General features: G+C 40.8%; 1 protein-coding gene across 20 annotated transcripts in view; it reads right to left on the bottom strand.

Moving 5' to 3' along the window:
- The window catches only part of ZMIZ1 (zinc finger MIZ-type containing 1), a 349,016-nt gene that overhangs the window by 13,230 nt on the left and 315,831 nt on the right, over positions 1 to 19,955 (bottom strand). For 9 of the 20 annotated variants that reach the window (XM_030487158.1, XM_030487167.1, XM_030487162.1 and 6 more), the window contains 12 exons: positions 19,199 to 19,397; positions 17,888 to 18,178; positions 15,612 to 15,794; positions 13,363 to 13,537; positions 11,889 to 12,075; positions 8,442 to 8,652; positions 7,133 to 7,238; positions 6,411 to 6,571; positions 5,966 to 6,033; positions 4,935 to 5,003; positions 4,164 to 4,411; positions 1,001 to 1,164 (listed from right to left, as the gene is read on the bottom strand). In XM_030487158.1, coding sequence (XP_030343018.1) covers positions 1,001 to 1,164; positions 4,164 to 4,411; positions 4,935 to 5,003; positions 5,966 to 6,033; positions 6,411 to 6,571; positions 7,133 to 7,238; positions 8,442 to 8,652; positions 11,889 to 12,075; positions 13,363 to 13,537; positions 15,612 to 15,794; positions 17,888 to 18,178; positions 19,199 to 19,397 — 2,062 coding nt within the window. The remainder of the gene's footprint in view (positions 1 to 1,000; positions 1,165 to 4,163; positions 4,412 to 4,934; positions 5,004 to 5,965; positions 6,034 to 6,410; positions 6,572 to 7,132; positions 7,239 to 8,441; positions 8,653 to 11,888; positions 12,076 to 13,362; positions 13,538 to 15,611; positions 15,795 to 17,887; positions 18,179 to 19,198; positions 19,398 to 19,955) is intronic. The other 11 variants (XM_030487163.1, XM_030487171.1, XM_030487172.1 and 8 more) reach the window with 3 other exon arrangements.

Here is a 19,955-nt window from a genome sequence, read left to right as displayed (position 1 = left end):
TTGGGAAACCCACTGCCAGCTAGAGGAGACATTGACTGAGTAGGCTTTTGCTGAGCATCTGCTACCACATTGCCTCACTACATTCTGAAACTGTACTTTCTAGTATTCATTAAAGACACGGCACAGATGACTTATCAAGTTAAACATCCTTCCTGTGCACTAAAAGCACACTATGAAGTCCCTGCCCTGTAACTTCAATGAACATAAAAGGATGTGTACACACTCCCCACACACAAAAAAAAAATAGATGACTAGCCATGCCTAAGAGCTAAGTACTTCTGGTAGCTTTTCTATCACGTAGCTGCTGCAGTATCCATTTTCAGGAGATCTGTAAAGGTCTGTATATAAAACTCAGTGCTCTGAACAAGCTGCTTCTCCAAGGCACCGTTCTGCCTCTCCTCCTGAGACCCGAGGAACCTCCATCTTTTAGTCTCTTACCTTGATACATTCTCACACCAGTGGCAGCATCTCTCCTTGAAATCTAAATGCTCGGCCTATTCCCAACAGCTTAAAGGTGCCTTTCATGCTACTTGGGTAGAACTCCCCCTCAAAATGCTTTGATGCAAATTTTGCCCTCAGGGACAAAGCCAGGGAAGATATTGTCCCTGCTTTGAAGTCGGTCAATGCCTTACTCTAACAAGCTGTCTCCTGAAGATGGATAGTCACAGACCCTGCTGGCCTAGGGAATGAAGTCTAGTTTTTTTCAGGCATCAGAGCAAAGCACAATGATTAACACAAGCACGCCGAGCCAGGTTGTCTCTTTCAGATAAACAAGCTTAAATGACAATTCAAAAAGCTCAGAAATGCTTCTCCAAAACCTCAAAAAGGCCAGAAACTAAAACTAGCATTTTTTGCTTTTCTCAGGACTATGCTATTTCACAAACTTCCAAAGTAAGGAATCCACAAAAAGTAAAAGCAGTTCAGGAGGCAAGTCCGTTAGCTGGATGAGAGCTCCTTACCCCTACAATGGAAAATCTACGTGCGCAGCACCGTTACTTACAGATTCCTGCATGGGGTGACTGAGAGGTTTGTCGAGAGCTGCCATGCTGCTTGGCATGTCTGGGGGATGTGACAGCTGTGGCCCATGCATGAAGTCATTCATAGACGTGCCACCGGGATTCCCGTGCGGGAAGTCAAAATTGCCATGACCTTGGTAACTGTTGCCTAAAAGAGAAACAGATGTGATATGAAAGAAACTATACGTTTCCCAACATTGATCTCTCATAGTATTTTGTAAAAGCTGTACAGCATGGCATCCTGCCTGCACAGCTCAGCACAAGGCAACTGCAACACTGAATGTGACAACATTATGCTCCCCACTGCTGGAGCGAGCTGGAGGAATAGGGAAGGAAAAACAGCACTCGGCTTTCATGTACATGTTGTAACTAATTGAAAACAGATGACATTTTGAAAAACTACTGTCAAGTCACCACATAAACTTAACCATGTTGAGAAGTGAAAGGGATATTAAATTCTATGGAATATTTGCATCTGGAAGCATCCTGGTGTAACTGAAACTGACTGCCCAAATCCAAAATCAGTTATAGGACACCTGTGTTAGTCTATGCTTCTACGCACTCAGTAAGATTGTAGCATTACTTCAGTTTTTGATGAAGCTAATTGACAGAACTATATCAAGAAGATGCTACAGTACCAGTTCATCTGGTTTACCTCTACTGAGGTATAAACAGGCAACCTCCATTAAGACAGTGCAGAAAAGGCCTTCGTGTCCAGCTGGGGTTTGTGATGTAATTCTCCTTGCTTCCCACAAAACCTAGTAAAATTCACTTGACTGTCTGCAAATACAACATCAATTTTCCACTCTTGGATCTGTTTGTCTTGTTTTCAGAGTTACAAACTGGCTGCCTGTAGCCTGTGTTCCAGCATGTGGATATGCACACTCGTAATGAAAAACTAGTGACTATGAAATTCACCTATCTTCAGACTAAACCAGTGTTCTCCAAAGCACCAAAATTTCACACCAATTGATATCATATGATCTGGATTTACCCCCAGACATCTATAATCTAGCAACAAGCCTGGAGTTCCTTGTGGATCTTCAGGACAAATATCGTATGACCATCAATGGTATGTTTTGATCCATCCCACCTCAGCCCAGTGATCTTCACTTGAATTCTAAAGCCAGCACATATCCCAGTACGGAAATTTTACTCTCCTATTTTTTCTGTCCAGATCCCTGTGTTAACATTTCCAACTGAGATACCAACTCTGGTGGCTTATTTGCTATGAAGAGCAAAAATTGAACTGAAACCACTCAGCTATTTCATATACGCATCTGAATTGGATGGTACTGAGCTCTGAAATAACAGAATAACTCTGGAGCTTGCATGGAGACTCCGCAGTTTGTCAGCTGAAGTACAGCAGCTTTAAGACAAGAAGGGAGTTTGACAAACTGAAGAAGGTGCATCATTTGCTCTTTAGCACAGCTTCACAAGCTGAAGTTTAATCTCAGACAAACAGAAGTCATTAGCCATGTAAGAGTATTTCTCAAAGAAGTCAGGACTTTGATCTATCATGTAAATACTGCAAAGCGTTACTAATTCTCATTTTGTTAATCTGCAAACTGGATGAGTCTCACAGAATACAGCTGGTATTGCCTTGCGTCTCAGGAATGATTTAATAGCAGGGACCTGGAATAAGGTCTTGTATTACTGAGTACTTGTTATATTTGGAAATTAAACTTCAGTATGCTTACTGTCAAACCCAAATAAACAAACGTAAACCACAGTAGTTATACTACTACTACTTTGCTCTAGAGTACTATTAATCCAAGGACATTACCTAATTCTAAACACTAAGTTTCAGTGCACATATTGATGGAGAATGCAGACGCCAGGCAGTATGCCCAGGGAGTTACAGCCATGCAGTAGCATCCTCTTCTCTGCAGCCAGAGTTGTGCCACATGTGGAGAGACAGACCAATAAGGACATTTAGGATAATCTGGTGCTCTGCATTGATATGCCTATTGCACGGGAAATAGAAAAGCGTGGGTTTCACCTGCCACTGATGAGTCAGGGCTCCGAGAAGCAATGACTACCTCTGCTACAGGATCCACTGGGGAAGGCAGGAAAACACCAGTCTAGGGAGCAACCGCTACACAAACCCTAAGCCCCACTTTACATAACTACCCTGTCTGTTCCTGATTATGAAGTAGAAGATCACGAAGAATAGATGGCTCTGTTCTCATGCTCTGACTGCACTTCACTCCTACTAAATGAGCGAAATATTTATGATTCAGTGCTCTTGGCTTTGTTATAGTAATCATTCATCAGTTTGAAAACCTGAAAAGTTTTATCATCTGTCATCAGTTTTGCAGTCATTGGAGCAAATTAACCATATTTTGTATGCAATCTTTATTTTTCTTCAAATGCCTGCAAAAAGCACATATATCACCTTGTAATCAATTTGGGGATTCTGATGGTGTGAACAGTTTGGTCTTTTCCCAGAGCTGAACTGAGTCATATCATATTACTTGCAAAAAAAAAAAACCCCAGTCTCTGGTTTCATATTTTCGGAATTGTCATTATAATTGAGTTATTCACAACATACCAGTCATTTGAAAATGTATCTCTGCTGCCTGTATTTAATTCCCTGTTTCTCAATCTGGCAGTACATGGGTAGAGGAACTCAAAAGTAATTTTCTAATGCAAAGGTGTTTGCAAAGCAGTTAAAAGCTCTTTAGAAGTTATCCACTTTCTGGGTAGCCTACCAAATGTCACCCACCTGGCCACAAGTTAAACTCAGTGTCCCAGGCAGCAGAGTCTACTTTGTAACTTCTGTAGCACTGGGAGCCTTCACTTGAATGAGGGGGCAACAGCAGGAAAATGGATAGAAAAAATTAGGAAATATGTATATTGTGGCAGGCCATGAATATATAAGGTAACATACAATGTCTGTTATTCAGGGAGGGCTGCATGGCAATAAATATGACAAGCACCAATTTCCTTACTAAAATATATTTCCCTCTAAACAGATGAATCTTAAACGAAGAGACTGATGCAGAATTTCAGAACTGCAGCTATATAATTTCCTTTCCTCATGCACCGCTCCGAGAAGATGCACTGACATATTTGAATCACAAAGCTGACTGAACCACTGACTTCTAGAGTGACCACCTGTGTGCACAAAGCTGAAAAACTAACCTTGGTTACCATATTCAGTGGAGTTGTTGCCTCCTGGAGGAGGGGGTAAGGATGGGTAAGGTGATGGGCCAGGACCCAAAGCTGCAATCATCTCCATTACATTTGGCATGATCATCTGGCTTGGACTCATGGTCTTAAACCTTTTTGAGGGAATGCCATCTGGGTCATCTTTGATGTGAATATCTGACTTTATAGGGACCGGCCTCCAACTGCAAGTTGGATCAATGGTAACTTCTTCAAACTCTGAGCTGTAAAATAATATGAACATTTTAGCACATTAATTGATTATTATTTAGTCAATTCTGCTAGAGTTTCCATAAGAATCTGCATGGTAACAAATGTTCTGAAATGACCTAGTATAATACAACCTCAAGATCTTTCACTCCTCAAGTGTGCACCAAAAGCAAGTTTTAGAAAAGGCAACTGTGGGAGCACATTTCTGTGTTTATCCACACAATGAAACCCAAACATATCTATGTGGTCTGCCAATGTGAATCAGAAGGACTACTTGTAAATATGAGAAACCATTTAATTCTTCATTCTCATTCTTCCCTCCACTTCATCGGTGAGGCTGCCATCAGGAGATAACCCAAACAAGATCTATTAAGTAGATGGAAACTGATTCACTGTATCATCAGCTCCACCAAGGACCCATGAAATAGAATATTGAAGTTCAATGACTAAGACCTACTTTGGTGTGACTATCAGTACTCATTAACATATCTCCTAGTTGCTTTGTCTTGGATATCTGAAATGAGTAAGTTCACTTACTTTTGTATAGCGTTCAGAATACCCCACATATACTGGTCAACCTCCAAGCCCTCCAGTAGAGCGGTTTTACTAGAAAGGAAAAAAACCCCAAACCTCATGTTACAATATTGCTACACACATGTGAAAGAGAAATAGGAGAAGGATAGGTTAGTGATGAAATCAGAAGACTGAGATCCGCCAACTTCTGTAACACATAATTCAGGAATTATTTGGGGCAGACAGTTTTAGTTCTACATCTGCATTGCCAGCATAATGGTATTCTATATCAAACAAATGAGATAAGAATACATCTACTTGTGTGTGTCCACACAAGCTGCTCACATCCTTTGAATCATTTTTTTACTGAAATACATTGTGAATTAAAAGGCTTTTCAAACACTGCAGATCTCTCCTGTGAACATCAGCTAGCACTATTCTCTTTTTAAATTGGATTTTTTTTTGAGCTGTACAGTAACATGGCTTCAAAATAACTACGTATTATAGCTATTTTACTTAAGATCAGCACAGATGGGGACAGAACAAGACAAAACAAGACATGATTTAGTTACATAGGCACTTAGATCTGAACGCAGGTGCTCATAGTCAGAGAAATAGGACAAAAATTTTGGCCTGGATGTATGAATACATAAATTAAGAAGTAAGATATTCAATTCTTGTGGTATTTTTAGCCAAACTTAGAAAAGATTCAGGTAGTCCAGAGAAAATACCTGCACTTTAGGGTACATATCAACTATGGATAGTCACTGAAACAAGCTTGTCTTGAGCCTGCAATGCCCACCTAACATCGACTGGCACAGATGGAGCTGAACTGGAGACTTGCAGAGATGATTTTAAATTTCTAATAATCCAGAGTGTTCCGCCAGTTAATGAAGTATTGCAAGAATTCTCATTGGATTTTATACTATTAGATAAATGTAATATATACACCTTACTTCCTAGCACTTCCTTTTTCTCCCTCTATGACCTCAAATATGATCTGAATTTGGTCAAATGGTCTACAACTGCATTTCACGTAGTATGGTTGCACTTACTTGCATACTGGACACCTCCAAGTTCCTCTTTCACAGTTCAGTTGCAAGTAAGATTCCAGATCAAAGCACTAGGTATCAGAAAGAAAGAAGAAAAAAAAAGAAATCAAAGGAAAATACTGTATTAACTGAAACAGCTGGGTCAAAAGTAAAACTGCCATGAAGAAAAGCCTATGAGCTCTGAAAACTAAACCAAATAGCTTACTTTCTCCCTCTACATCAAATATATGTATAGTTAATTGTTGTCCCTGCCTATGGCAGGGGGGTTGGAACTAGATGACCTTAAGGTCCTTTCCAACCCAAACCATTCTATGATTCTGTAATTATTTAGGTTGATAAGCACAAAGAAATCACATTTCATTAAGTGATATCTTACAATAACTAAGCTAAAGGTACTGTAACAACACATGGCTGAGAGAATACTGCCAGGCCACTGGCATCTACCTACTTGTACATGCTTGCAATCGTGACCCCTTGCTGGGAGCTGAATCCGCCGGAATGTGATCGGACACTTCAGAGACACTTTAATAGCAGTTTGCTCTACTCCATCTTCTCCATTTAGTGTCGCGTTGCCAGAGGAAGCTGCTACACTACTGAAGTTCCTCTTTACTGTTTAGGAAAAAAGATGTGTATGTGTGAGAGAACACAAGTGTACTGTAAATTCTAACATAGAGATCTGAAAGACCAACACTTCAACTGTTAAGGGCCAACTTACTGGACAATTTATCCACACAGGTGTATTCTGTGTAATTTAGGATATTCTCCTGAAGAGACAAACCATCACGCACATGCATATCAGCTATACCCTCAACCAAATTAAGTGCCGTACAAGCACTCAAAACAGCCTTAAAGAAAGAATAATCTTTCTACCTGGGCCTTTTAGGTGAGTCAAAAACAAATATGGGGGAAAGCCAGAGAGATTCTCCTGGAATGGGAGAGTCCTCATTAGGAACAAAGCTTGTGCCCTTGGTACTTTGCTACCCCCACTCAAATAGCCCTCAACATTTGAGGACGCTGAGGATTTAATCTATGCACATGATGTTCTGGAAATTCCTGACAAGTACAGCGTAAGGTTTTTAAAAAAGCAAGTAAATCTTGAGCCGAAATAGCTTATCGCAACTGAACATAGGCATCCTGGAAAGTCATCACCCACACAAAATGGAAACTCACTCTTAGTGATACAATGTTCTGCTGGGAGGAGGCGTTTCTTTAGTAGACCTTGAAGTACAGAGCGAACTGATGGCCGGTGTACTAACTGCAACACGAACAAGTGTGACTGAAAGAAAATGCATTTTGTTACCAAGAGAACCAAACACACACAGTAAATACACTGCTGAACAGAGCCGCATTCTTCCCTTGAACACATGGCTTCTCTAAGCGCCTGATGCTTAAATATGAAAGCTGGTTCTGCTCTGTGCGCACACAGGCTCCCTTAGGGATATTCTGCACACTGCACAGTATGTTGTTCTATGCTCCAGGAGCATAACATATACAAGGGCTTTAAAAAAGCAAAGATTTTCTGCATTTTCTCTCTCCTTAATATTCAGAATACATAGTGCTGACATATTCATCTCTGACATCAGGGGTTATTTTTAAAAACCTGAATTCTCTGACACAGTCTAGCCTCCCTGCCTGCCCTCAGACTATGTTCGAAGTTGCAAAAAATGACTTGTTACTGATGTTTCTGGAACCAGCTGAACCTCCTTCCCCAACACAGATCTCATTGTTGATTCACAGGATGCTGACTCTGCTCTTAGCCATCAAATAAATGACATTAGGCAGAGAAACATCAGTGTGAAGTAAAGCAAAACAGGTGGATGGCTTCTCGTCAAAGTGCCTCACACTGCAATCTTGGGAGAGGTAGCAGCTTGCTTTATTGTCAGTGGCAACATAACAGTCAAAAGCTCAGACTGTATGTGTACAACAGTCTGCATTGAAAATATAGACTCATGCCCAAGAGTGGAACCACAGGAAAGAAGAAAGGGGAAAGTTGCATGGTCTAGACTGCATCATGGAATATGAGTTTTTCATCTGAAAAGCTATTTGAAAAATCACCGCCACCACCAATGATTATGCTGCTGATGTTGTCATGTCAAACCACACACAGTTTAACACCCTAAGTAAATGAAATTAGTACCATACAGTAGTCTGCATCACAATCATCTACTTCTACATTAATACACTTTAGCTGCCTTGTTATACAGGCACATGCTAAATAGGTAGATCAAACTCCTTTCCTCCCCTAGAACACAAGCCTTTTCAGAGACATAAGGACACCACTACATTCTGCAATAATTCAGCAGCAAAAATTTCCACCTTAGCTCTCTGACTGTGTCAACATCATCAAACAAGCACCTTACCAGAAAAATGCATGCACAAAAAAGAGAGTAAGGCTCTTTCAGCTAAGGCAACATTTGCAAACCATACTAAATAGCAAACTCAGCATCAGCAGCTGCAGCCGTGAGCTCAGTGTACTTACACAACAACATGCTGTGACTGTAATTTGAATCGTGTTTCTTCCTGGCTGGCAGACGTGCTTTAGGTGCAGAGGTTTATGAGATGTCTTGTTGTCACCACGTTCAATGGTAAGTGGGGTTGCATTAACGCTGACCTGGACTGAAGCTGGCCAGTTTGTGTTCATTTGTCTGTCTTCATGGTGATAGCACTTGAACTGTAATTCCAAGTCAGACCTGTACAACAACCAATAAATCTTCCTTAATTTTGTGTTCACATTGCAGAGGAAGGTCGTTTTGATGCTAGGAAAGGTTTTTCTTCATCAATCAGATTATTTTTCTAGACTTACTGCCAGTAAAGGATGTAACATACTTCATAAAAGCCCTTAACAGAAGCAAGTCATGATGAATTAATGCTGCAAGCATATCACAAACTTGCTGTTAATACTTTACACTTATAAAGGACTTTCCAAAGGAACATCTCAAACCACTTTGCAAACCTAGACCATGGAGTGATCCCGCAGAAAGAAAAATGATAACATTCAGTAGGTCCTTCCTGTGTGTTAATAATTAAGAAGAAGAGAGTGACATGCTGCCGTGGGTTCTGCTGGAAGACCGAGGATTCTTCACTACTTCAGAGCATTTAAAAGAGCACAGGAATGAACACTTGTCAGACGAAACACAAGTACAGCTAATCCTGCCTTGGAACAGGTAAATCAACTGACCCCTGTATCTCACCCCCTGCGTTTCTGTGGTTCCAAATTAACACAGCTGTGGATTAAATCTACCCAATTTAGACCTTTTTTCAGAGCATGAATTCCTCCCACTTCTCCAATAATAACTTCTGCACACTACTTAGCTCCTCAAAAATGAGTTTTATAACACCTCCAAAAACGGAAGAGGCTGAGATTAAGTTAATCACAAATTCAGTGGGTAAGACTATGACTTCAGTTTCATACGTGGATGTTAACCTTGTGTTAGGAATGAGTAATTTTAAGAAGAAATTTAAAAGAACATGAAAAACTGAATTGATATGTCAGGATTCTGCTGTTTATGACAGCAAAAGACAGCTGTATGTTTATCTTTCCTACTTCAAAATCTAGGTGCTCGTTTTTTCACCATGCATGAAGGAAAATATCTTTGTAAGATCTGTGAACAGCTTATAAGGAGATCATCACCTTAATCGCCATTTTCCAAAATCAGAGATTTGACTCTGAGTTAACATCAGCTTTTCTGGATTTCAAAACATCAAGATTTAGCACAGGATAAAAACATTAATTGTTTTATAAACAGAAAAGTATAGAACACAAATCAGCTGACCTTTCAACATAATTCATCTACATGAAGTCTTTCCAGCTTTTTTTAATATTTTATTACCAATTTTTGAAAGCTCTCTCTGCAAGATCCACTGGAGATTCTCACCTTGTGAGAAGATGCTGAAGTCATCCAAACCTGGAGAGAAGCAAGGCTTGGTACCCTCTGACAGAAAAACCAAGCAGACTAAGTGTGCTCCCGAGGATTCTGAGCAGGCCTGCTGAATGTCACAGAGCGGTGACAGAGTGCAGGAGACCCTCATGTTCTCAGCACACAGTGTCTCCACTGTGGGATGCTATTAATAACCGAGCAGTGCTAAGACTGAACCAGCTTCAAGAACACATTCCTCCCCACCTTCAACCTTTCTCTTTCTCGTAACCATGAAAAGTTCCCAGCGGAGAGAAAAACGGTTGCATTGCTATTCATGATATGTGTACACGTGAGAGGTTTTGCTGAATATTTTAACTGGCAGACAAATATTCAAAATTGGCTCGATTCCACCATTCTCTATAAAACTGAAATCCATTCACACATGTGACTAATTCATTTTTCTGGAGTGCATCCAGCCCTGAGTTAAATGTGAAATGACTTCATTACAGGACCGTCCATTCTCCCTGCTATTAACAAGCTTTTCAAAACAGCAGACCTGAGCACAGTTTACCTATGAGTCTTCATTAAAATGAGTTTAAATAAAGGCTATGTGTTTGGTGAGCTAAGGAAGAACAGATATTAAGAAACAGGCTCATGCCTCAGTGCAACACTATAAATCTACTGAATGAGCCAACACAATCCCCAGTAGTGATTACTTATTAATAAGAACTGGCAAATAACTGCCAAAACTCCCTCTGCTGCGAGTACTCCATGATAATGAAATGCAAGTAAGCAATAACTGACCTCAAAGTTAGGTGTTAATTATTGGATGTGGTCTGCCTGCAATCTCTCTCCCTCCCAACGCCCAGGCTACCTCAGGGTAGGGGGGCAACATGGCAGCAAGGACTCCTGCATCCCGCATCAAGCCTCAGTTTTAAAGCCAGAGTCCACCCCTGGAGCAGAGAACTGAGTGCACCTCTCTGCCCAACTCACGCCCCCCACAACATGAAAATAGAAGTCTCAAGTGGATTCCAGTGAACAGGAAGAAGATCCCTACAGGGAAAAAAGCTGAAGCTACAAGTTATCACTCCCATTAAGGTCAAAGGGTATATGGTCCAGGCATGGGAAGAAACTGAAAGCGAGACAGGAGTAACGGAAAATGTGCTGACAGAAAGATGCTGCATTTTACACTGTCAGCTGCAACACCTGTGAAACAACCTCTATACAAGATCCTGCGCAACTAACCAGCCTTCACAGTGCACAGAGACAGGTTCAAACAATGTGATCAGCAGCCAGGATAACACTGAGGTATCTTCTGAGAAAAACAGAACAACAAGGCAAAATTATTCCATGGTATTTGAAAGAATACAAATAAATAAGATTAAGGCTCTGACAGTCATTGATCTAAAGCCTTTCCTGGAAAATGGTGAAATCAGGACATAACCTGGAATCACTTACGCAGATCTACATTAAATGCAGGAAAGTACCACCTAGAAAAACTATTCCTCTGTGCTAGAAGGTAGTACTTGGCTGTAAGTGAAATCCAGAAGCTTTTGTACGTAGAAAGCCATGCTCCAATATTTCTGACCTGTCCTTATTTGTGGAATCATAGGAGAGAGCAGAATTTAGGAAGTTTCTAAAGCTTGGAAGATTTAAGTACTTGTCTTTCCAAATGGCTTTACCAAGTCTCTAAATCAGGCCCTTCGTTAGTGTGCTGTTTTCCATTATCAGATACTCTGCACCATTTATGTAATACTCCTGCACAGTTACTCCTGCAACTAGCACTTCACAAAGTACCTAGAACTTCAGAGTCTCCCAAATGGAAGTTTGTGGTGGCGTTGGTCATGCATGTCCCACACCTGTTCCACCTACAGCAGAAAAGATGGAACAGTTGCAGTGATTTTTCAGACACTGTGTGCCACGTGCTGTCAGCAAGGAGATGCCACACAGATCAGGAAGCATTTTAGAACGTTTTGTCTCTGAAAAGTGAGAGGTGAGAGCTACCTGTAAGTGGCAAACCTAAACAGAGTTCATGTGGCCTCCATCACTGGTTGCAAGATTGAGCTTACCTCCACATCAGCGTCTGATGAACAGTTGGCCGTAGGTGAAAGACATGGTTACTGACTGCCAGGTTGTGTTCCAGCCGGAAGGGCTCCAGTACAACACCATCTCTCACAGGAAATGTCAGACGCAGCTCATCATTGTGGTTGGCTGGGATCGAAGAGGGAGAGAAAGCGTGAACTTTCCCTTTAGCATCTGCAGTGCAATAATAATGTGTATATTTATACAGAATAGTAACAAATGGCACAGTGATCTGCTACTGGGTCTAACTTAGCAGGTTCATACACACTTACAAGAAAATCACAAGCAACTAACTAATACGAGTGGCAGAACTCAAACTGATTGTGATGGCAAAACAAAGTCTTCTATTCTCCCACACTTAACATTAGGACCTTAGCATTCTGACCATAAACAGAAACCAAGCATGGCAAGAATTCCTAGTTTTTGTTACTGGATAGGTTCTGTGTCCATGCTTACTCTGTTGGCAGAAGACTGACAACAAACCTCTTAATTATGGCAAACTGTGATAATGCTTATTTTCCCTGGTTTGAACTGCAATCAACATTACCCAATTAGTTCCAACAGTTTCATCAGCTGAACCTATCCAGTGACCACAGACACTTGTTTTTAATTACTATCTGATCTCACAACATGACAGCTTGTGGTAAACTTACAGCTGATCTATGAAGTATGAATGCCTTTAAATGCTGTGTTCTTGCCCAAATAATACTGCAGGCCACCTTCTTCTACTTCATTTTTCACTTATCCTGAACTCAAAGACCAGTTGCAAAGTGCTAATGCAGCAGCAGTTATTTTACAGAAAACATAAAGGTTCTCCCAGCTCCCTAGTAAATAGTATCTCCTATTTCTATCAGTCACTTCAAAACCTCAGACATCTTGTGACAGTATACAGTCAGAGAGACCTTGTTATTCCTGCCCTGTTCCCAGCCAAATGTAGCTGGTGACGTTGAGTGGCTTTGAAAGGAACATACATCAATTTTTGGCATAATACTGACTATTCTTAAGAAGCCTATATGGATCACAATAGAGACACCACTATAAATATTCACATTTTACACTCTTCTGCAGTCATGTTCAATGAATGGCTTTGCCCTTGAACAAAACAGACCACAGTGAAAGTCCATACAACAAACAAGCCTACCAAGCGCACATAACACAACACAAAATCAAGTGTTTTATCCTCAGGACGTGTATCAAAGGAATACTTTAGAAGTAAAATTCTTACAAGCTTAACCTGGAAGAACATTTCTGATATTCTGCTTTTGGAGGGGATAGCAATCTTTCTTTCTCTTTCCTGTCCACTGTCTTTAGTGACCCTGCACTGTGCATGTCACCTATCACAACTTCACAATTCGAGCCTCTCCCAGAGCAGCAATCAGAGCTAGTTTCCAGACTCTAAAATGTGTGTGGCAGAGGACAGAGACAATAAATGACTGTGGTGGCATTCTATTTGCTACTCACTTGGAGGTGGTGGTAAAGCATTGATATTTGGTTTAATGTCAGGTGGGAATGGTGGTTTGACATCCTGGTTAGGTGACAGGTATGGAGGAATATTGCTCCCTGGAGTCATAGGTGGCGTGGGATTTCCTGGAACAGGTGAATGAGGGTAATTTGCCACAGGTACAGGCCTTGATGGCTAGAAAATAAATAACATCACATTGTTATTGCAGCTTGAAAATAAGAATAGTAAGCCTTGTGAACTGCACTGCTATCAAACACCAAATACTACAAACAAGGTAGGGAGGCCCCTCTGCCACCGGAAGGGGAAGAAACCACAGGAGGTCCCATGAGGCCTGCAGGGAAGAAGCAGACTAGGAGAGCAAAGCAGGAACTGAAACCAGACCAGCCAGCTTAACTCAGGCAATGACCAGATGCAAGCATGGCTGCCAAAAGGCTTATTGCGTTCCTCTGAACACTCTCTTTCCAAAAACAACCAGCAATTTGATTTAGTTTTTCCACACCACCCCAACCCACCCAGCCCTTTTGTATCTCTTTGGCTTCCTCCCAAAATAGCCCCACCGCACAAAAGCCTACATGAAAAACAAATTCCAAAGACATGCAATTAGAATGTCTCTGTCCCTTTTACTTCTGTCTATCCTTTCTTCCACCCCCATCCAACACATCTACTCAGAATGAAAGCTCTGAGGGTCAGGGGATGTCTTTTATTCTGTGTACCTACAATTAGATTTTGTTCTTAGTTTGATGCTGAATAAGACAAATTAAAAGAAAAAGGAAGGTTAGGTATAAATAGCAGCTATAGCATTAAAACACCATTGGTTTTGTTTCTTGTAATTAAAGGGATGGCTGTAGTTAACAGAATAAACCAATAATGAAGGAAACTGGCATTAACCAAAACTGCTATTGCAAGTCACTCTCTTGTAATAGCTCGTGTACCATAAGCATATATTCATGGGAGTCAGAAGATGAAAATCTTTACAGACAGCCAAAACATCAGGACTTCAAATGTGATTCTGTATCTAAATACTGCACTGCTAGCGTAGGATATTCTAAAGTACCTAAGAAGAGAGCTGCATTCTGAAATCTTGAGTGTTTATATTTCCAACCATCTTTGCTTTTTTCTTTAACACATAGAGTTACTATCTTCACAATCACTATAATCCAAAGGTTCAGGTCCTGTCTGTGGCAAGCTGGAATTTTTCCACTAGCCAGATGAACTCGCTTCTTAACAAGGTCTCTTATTTTCTGTTTCCAGAACAGTCATTACTTGATACAAAATAGGGGATGCATTGGAAAGACCACAGATTCCCTGTCAGAGTTATCCTGTAAGCAAAAAAAACTCCATCTCAAATACACACATGTAAAATGTATTAAAAAATCTGTCACTTAAAAACTTGACAGAGATCATCTGCTGTTATTTTAGCATAAGTGACTGCACTGGAATTACAGCAGTTGAGGATCTGTCTCCTCCTCATGTTCTTCCTGGCAGCGTACTGCAAAAGCTGCCATGATGCAAGAGGCATTCCTTTGGGTACCACAGTGGACAGCTTGGTAGAACAGATACTCTATGGTAAAGGGTGTTGTTTCCCCTTTTGTTTTTGCAATGGTGTTTTTTGTGTGAATGACGCTGGAACAATTCCAATTCAACACCAATGGGCAACTTAGATTCTTTAACCCACATTAGAGATCAGTAAGTGGTTCAATATTAACTCTTGCCCAAAACAAGCAGCACAGAGGGAAAAGAAGGAGAAAAGGGGAGGGAGAGGCTGGAGAAAGACATGCAAACTTCGGTTGAAAGATGAATTCTACAGCAAGAAGAGCTTCTAAGTCTGAACTAGCTTAACCCAACAGTGACCACTGTAGGTCTGCAAATGGGATACTGCAACAGTGAACTTGTTTATTACAAATTTTCAAAGTTGTATTCTTGCACGGTGCCATGAATAGGTGAAAATATTACACCTGAATCCCATTAGGTACTTTTTTTTTCATGCTATTTTTAAAGCAAAACCAACATTTTCTTGTAAAAGCCTCTAATGAGCTCCAGCACTGCTCCATTTTCTTTATGAACTGCTCTGAAGTTACAATGCAACTTGGCTGATTGACTTGATCCTGTGATACCCAAACATTAGTAAAAACACTGCTTTTTTCTCCCTTTCCTTTAATTACATAAAAGCAGTAGCTATGTAATAGTTCATGTGACTTCATTCATAAATGTCTAGTGGAATGCAACAAGATAATCTGAAAACTCTTACCTTGTAATACTGCCCCATGTTGACTGTTGGAGGAGGGTACTGCCCTGTGTTTTGCTGGCTTGGCATCCTCTGTCCCGGATAGTTGGGAGATGTAAGGGGTCTTGGAGGGTTGGGAGTGGGGTACTGACCAGGCTGGTTTGGAAACTGGCTATTTGGTCCATACTGCTGGTTTCCATAATTCGGCTATTTCATGACAGAGATGAAAGAAGACAAAGATCTGTTTCATGCAAGCAGTTGTCTTAAATTGGTTATTAGCACACATTCAACAGCAGAATCAAAACAAACAAAAACTCCCCTGGGTGAATACTCCTCAACTTAGTGCCACTCATGCCTAAACCAGGTCCTTGATGGCTGGAAGGGAATACCCACTCAAAAGCATAAAAAGTCCCCCACACCAAAGTGGGATAAGAATAACCATGTATCTTAACACACGTTACACTTAGTCTTGTAGCGCTGTAAAAGGGCACTGCGTTTGAAGAAACCAGAATTACAACCAGATGCAGTGTTCACAAAATCTCTGTGTTGTTGCAAGTGCTATCAGCCCCAACCCTGGGGATCCGTTTCCAGATGGAGAACGGAAGCACAAAAAGTACCATAAAAAAAATAATATCTTGGAATGGACAAAGAACCTGTGTTGTCCACATCTCTCTGCTCAACGCAACTGCTATCCTGGCCTTGTGCTAGAGCAATACCTTAACAACTAAAGAAATGCTATCACTAGCCATAAACACCTTGCTAGTGCTAACTAGTACTGTGCTACAGTTTTGGAATCCAAGTTATGACAATTGGAACTTTACAGGTAATATAATGTCAATTTGAAAAATTAACTGATTAATAGGCAGTTTCCATAAATGAAGCTTTCAAAAGCCAATAAGCAAAGAGCATCTATAAGACCTGCAGAATTCCAGACCAGCAAGCATGTAACATTTAGGGTATTGTTCAGCACTGACTTCTTGGGAATATGGTCATATTCACTTAGAAGGAAAAACCTGCTTCTGAAGCAGCAAAAACAAATCTGAAAGTAACAATTATTTGAACAAGCCACATTTTGTGTTTTCTTAATTGTAGAGTAAATGGCAGTATGACAAGTCATCCTAGAGAGGCAACTCCTGCCAAAGCACATCATTATTTTTTTTTATTTCTGAATACTTTTTTTTTAATTAATTAAAAAAAAATAGTTTGCAGATCAGGAAATAAATGTAGCCCAATAATAAATGTTTGCTATACCTTCTGCATGCTGTGCTACTCCTTGCTGTATGTTTTCTATAAACTTTTACTGCCATTATTATAGTCAGGGCAATATCATAATGTTCAAATCTCTACACCTGACGTTCCAGCTGTTGTTTTAGTCTCAGTTTAATACAGAATTTCACCAGGAAATTACCTCTGAAGCTAGTAACTGGTGGCTAGATTTGTACAGACGTTTAGGTGCATTTAAAGCTGAGAGAGAGTTGGTGGGATTTTCGAAAGCACCTACTGCCTGATTCACACCAATTTCAATAGTAAAATGCATTGGTACTTTTCAAAATCCAAAAGCTTGTCTGTCTACACCACTGGTTGTCTAAATTTCCCTAAAATTTTGACTCTAAGTGTTTTGCCTTAAGTCATTGGCAATGTAATTTTGTCTACAGAGCCACTCACTTCTCATATAACAGCATGGGAACTTAGAAATACCACACTCCAAATAAACTTACATTAGATAAATGCTGACACAGAGGGATTTGAGTTCAACATGATTTATATTCATCTCGGTGCCTATGAAAAATAAGCCTCAAGAAGTTTGGAAAGCAACTGGTCTTTAAAATAAATGTTATTACTATTGGTGTTTATACAATGTCCACCCCGTATTTCTTTAGAACAATAAAACCACCCAAGATAATGCAGATCACATACGTAGTGGGCTCAAATGAAGTATTTCACCTTCAACATCTCTTTTAAGTTGTCACATTAAATAAATCCACTCCTGTGAAGGAAGTCTGCTTACAGTCTATGAATTCACCATCTAGCATGAGAATCTTAAAAGTGACATTTTGAAGGCTCAGCTGATTTTGGGCCTTTCTTGGTTTTAATGACTGTCATCTTGACTAACATAGCAAGGGCCAACCCAAATACTTTAGATAAAAAGAAAGAGCTGCTTCCGCTCGTATTTTAACAGAAGCATTCCTACCAAGGCCGGAACAGTGACGTACCTATCTTACAGGGATGTGCACCACACACTACCCAGTGTGTTGCAACACAGTAAAACAGTGTAAGCAAAATATAATTTATCTTATTACCTCTCCTGGGTACGGTCTCTTTATGCCCTGTATAGGCAAAGACTGGGGGCGTGGGCCTGGGTAGGCTTGCTGAGGCATCCTCTGCCCATGGGTGCTGAAGGGACTCATCCCAGGAGGCCGAGGCTGGTTCATGCCCATGGGTGGCCCACTCATGCTGGAAGGTGTCATTCCTGCTCCCATGCTTGCTGGGTTCATGTTGCCTGGCATAGAAGCAGGGCCACGAGGACCAGGCTGGTTCATAAACTGGTTGTTGTAAGCCTGAGTTGGACCCATCTGGAAAGAGGAACAAACCTTCAACGGAAGAAGAAGAAAAAAAAAAAAAAGAATAAAATGCGACATGCATTTAAAATGGGAGGAGGGAGCTGAACATGCTTTTCGGGGAGGGAAGAAGGGGAGGATTTATGTCGCATTTTCCTTCAGTGTTCTCCAACATTTGATGAGCGGTGATGTTATAACAATTCAATTGGAATTGTAGAAGGCATAAGAGAGAAAGAGAGAAGTAAGTTTAAGGTGAGCAATTAGCTTGCTTAAATTGGCTAGTTATTACTGCAAGGTGAACAGGTTAAGAAGTTGGCTGTGTAAATACAGCACAAAGCTACAATTTCTAAACCATGTGCTTCTTTACATCACCTGGCACATGAGGCCACATATATCAGAACTCAAAGAGCTAAAAAAGCTAAGGAGGGAAAAACCGGAATTGATCAAACCCTTGTTTATTTTAAGAAAAATATTGCATGAAGTCATGACATGCTGGAGGCTATGGATCACCAAAAATGCATGTCTCGCATAGCTGTTCTCACAGACCATGTTATTAAAAAGCAAATCCCTTCTCTACTGTTGTTTCCTTGTTTGAAGGGGAAATCAACCAACCAACCAACTGTAGCTGGCAAAATAAACAATTACTGGAGTGGTACAAAACCTATTCCAAGATTCCGGAACACTTTACCAGGTACTCAAATTTAAAGGTTCAAAGGCTGGCAGAGGCAGCAATAATATACCATGTCAGATGCAGTTGTAACTTTGGATAATCTTCAATTATTTTTTAAGGGATAATCTCCAAACTACAAAATACAGTTAGGCAAAATTTATTGGGAAAAACATAGGAGATCAACTTATACCTACATACACACATTCCAGCAGTTTCTCATAAGCATTTATAACCATGCTCATGCATAAAAAAGAAAAAAAAAAAAAAGGAATAAAAAAAAATAGAGTAGGCACCCTAATAAACAGGGGAGTAAGAAAGACAGCCAAATTCCCTGTAATGGTCTAGATCAGGCAGGTAGGAAGATGTAAGGGTTACTCTCTTACCGGTCCATACTGGTTCATGTCCTTATTCTGTGTTTCCTGAAGGGCTGCCACAGTGGCTGTAGCTGTAGCTGTTGCTGTAGCAGCTGCAGCTGCAACTGCAGCAGCGGCAGCAGCGGCAGCTGGCTGGGTGAAATCAGCTGGCGGCCTCGTGTGGGGAGGGATCCCCATTCCTGCAGGGGTATTTGGGCCTCCCGGGTAACTGACAGGGAAGAAAGGAAAGAAAGAAAGAAAGAGACAATTAAGATGTGCCTGGTGGATTTTGTTTTGAACGTTGGTGTCATCCTCATCTGGAACTGTTCCAAAACCATGTACAACACCTAATGAAAGCCAGCAGGACAAGGCATGAGGTGTGTACATGAGATGCAAGTGTTGCTCAGGTGTACCAGTCATAGCCACTGGGATTGCAAGGCCCCACCATCAGTGGTTTCAGGGGCAGTGTTCTGCTTTGCAGCGCTGTAGCTTACTGTGAAGCTGAACTGAAATCCTGAAAGTTAATGTATGCTCCATTTCCCAATAGTGTAGGGGCATATTGCACAGCAGCATGAACAGACAGCTTTCTCCACTACAGTGTGTTCATTTGCCTCAGTAGTGAACTACACCAAGTGTTCCCAGCGTTGTAAAAGTGTTCTTCCCTGACCCTTAGCAGAAAGGACAGGAGAGACCCAATGCAATCAGCTCTACTGGATCCCATACAGTGTATTTTGCAGTTCCTACCAGGCTCTCCTATTGATCTTAAGACAAATTAAGCTAAACCATG

This window comes from Strigops habroptila, chromosome 5, assembly GCF_004027225.2.
Source record: "Strigops habroptila isolate Jane chromosome 5, bStrHab1.2.pri, whole genome shotgun sequence".
Taxonomy (NCBI): domain Eukaryota; kingdom Metazoa; phylum Chordata; class Aves; order Psittaciformes; family Psittacidae; genus Strigops; species Strigops habroptila.
This window is presented reverse-complemented; position numbering and strand designations above follow the sequence as displayed.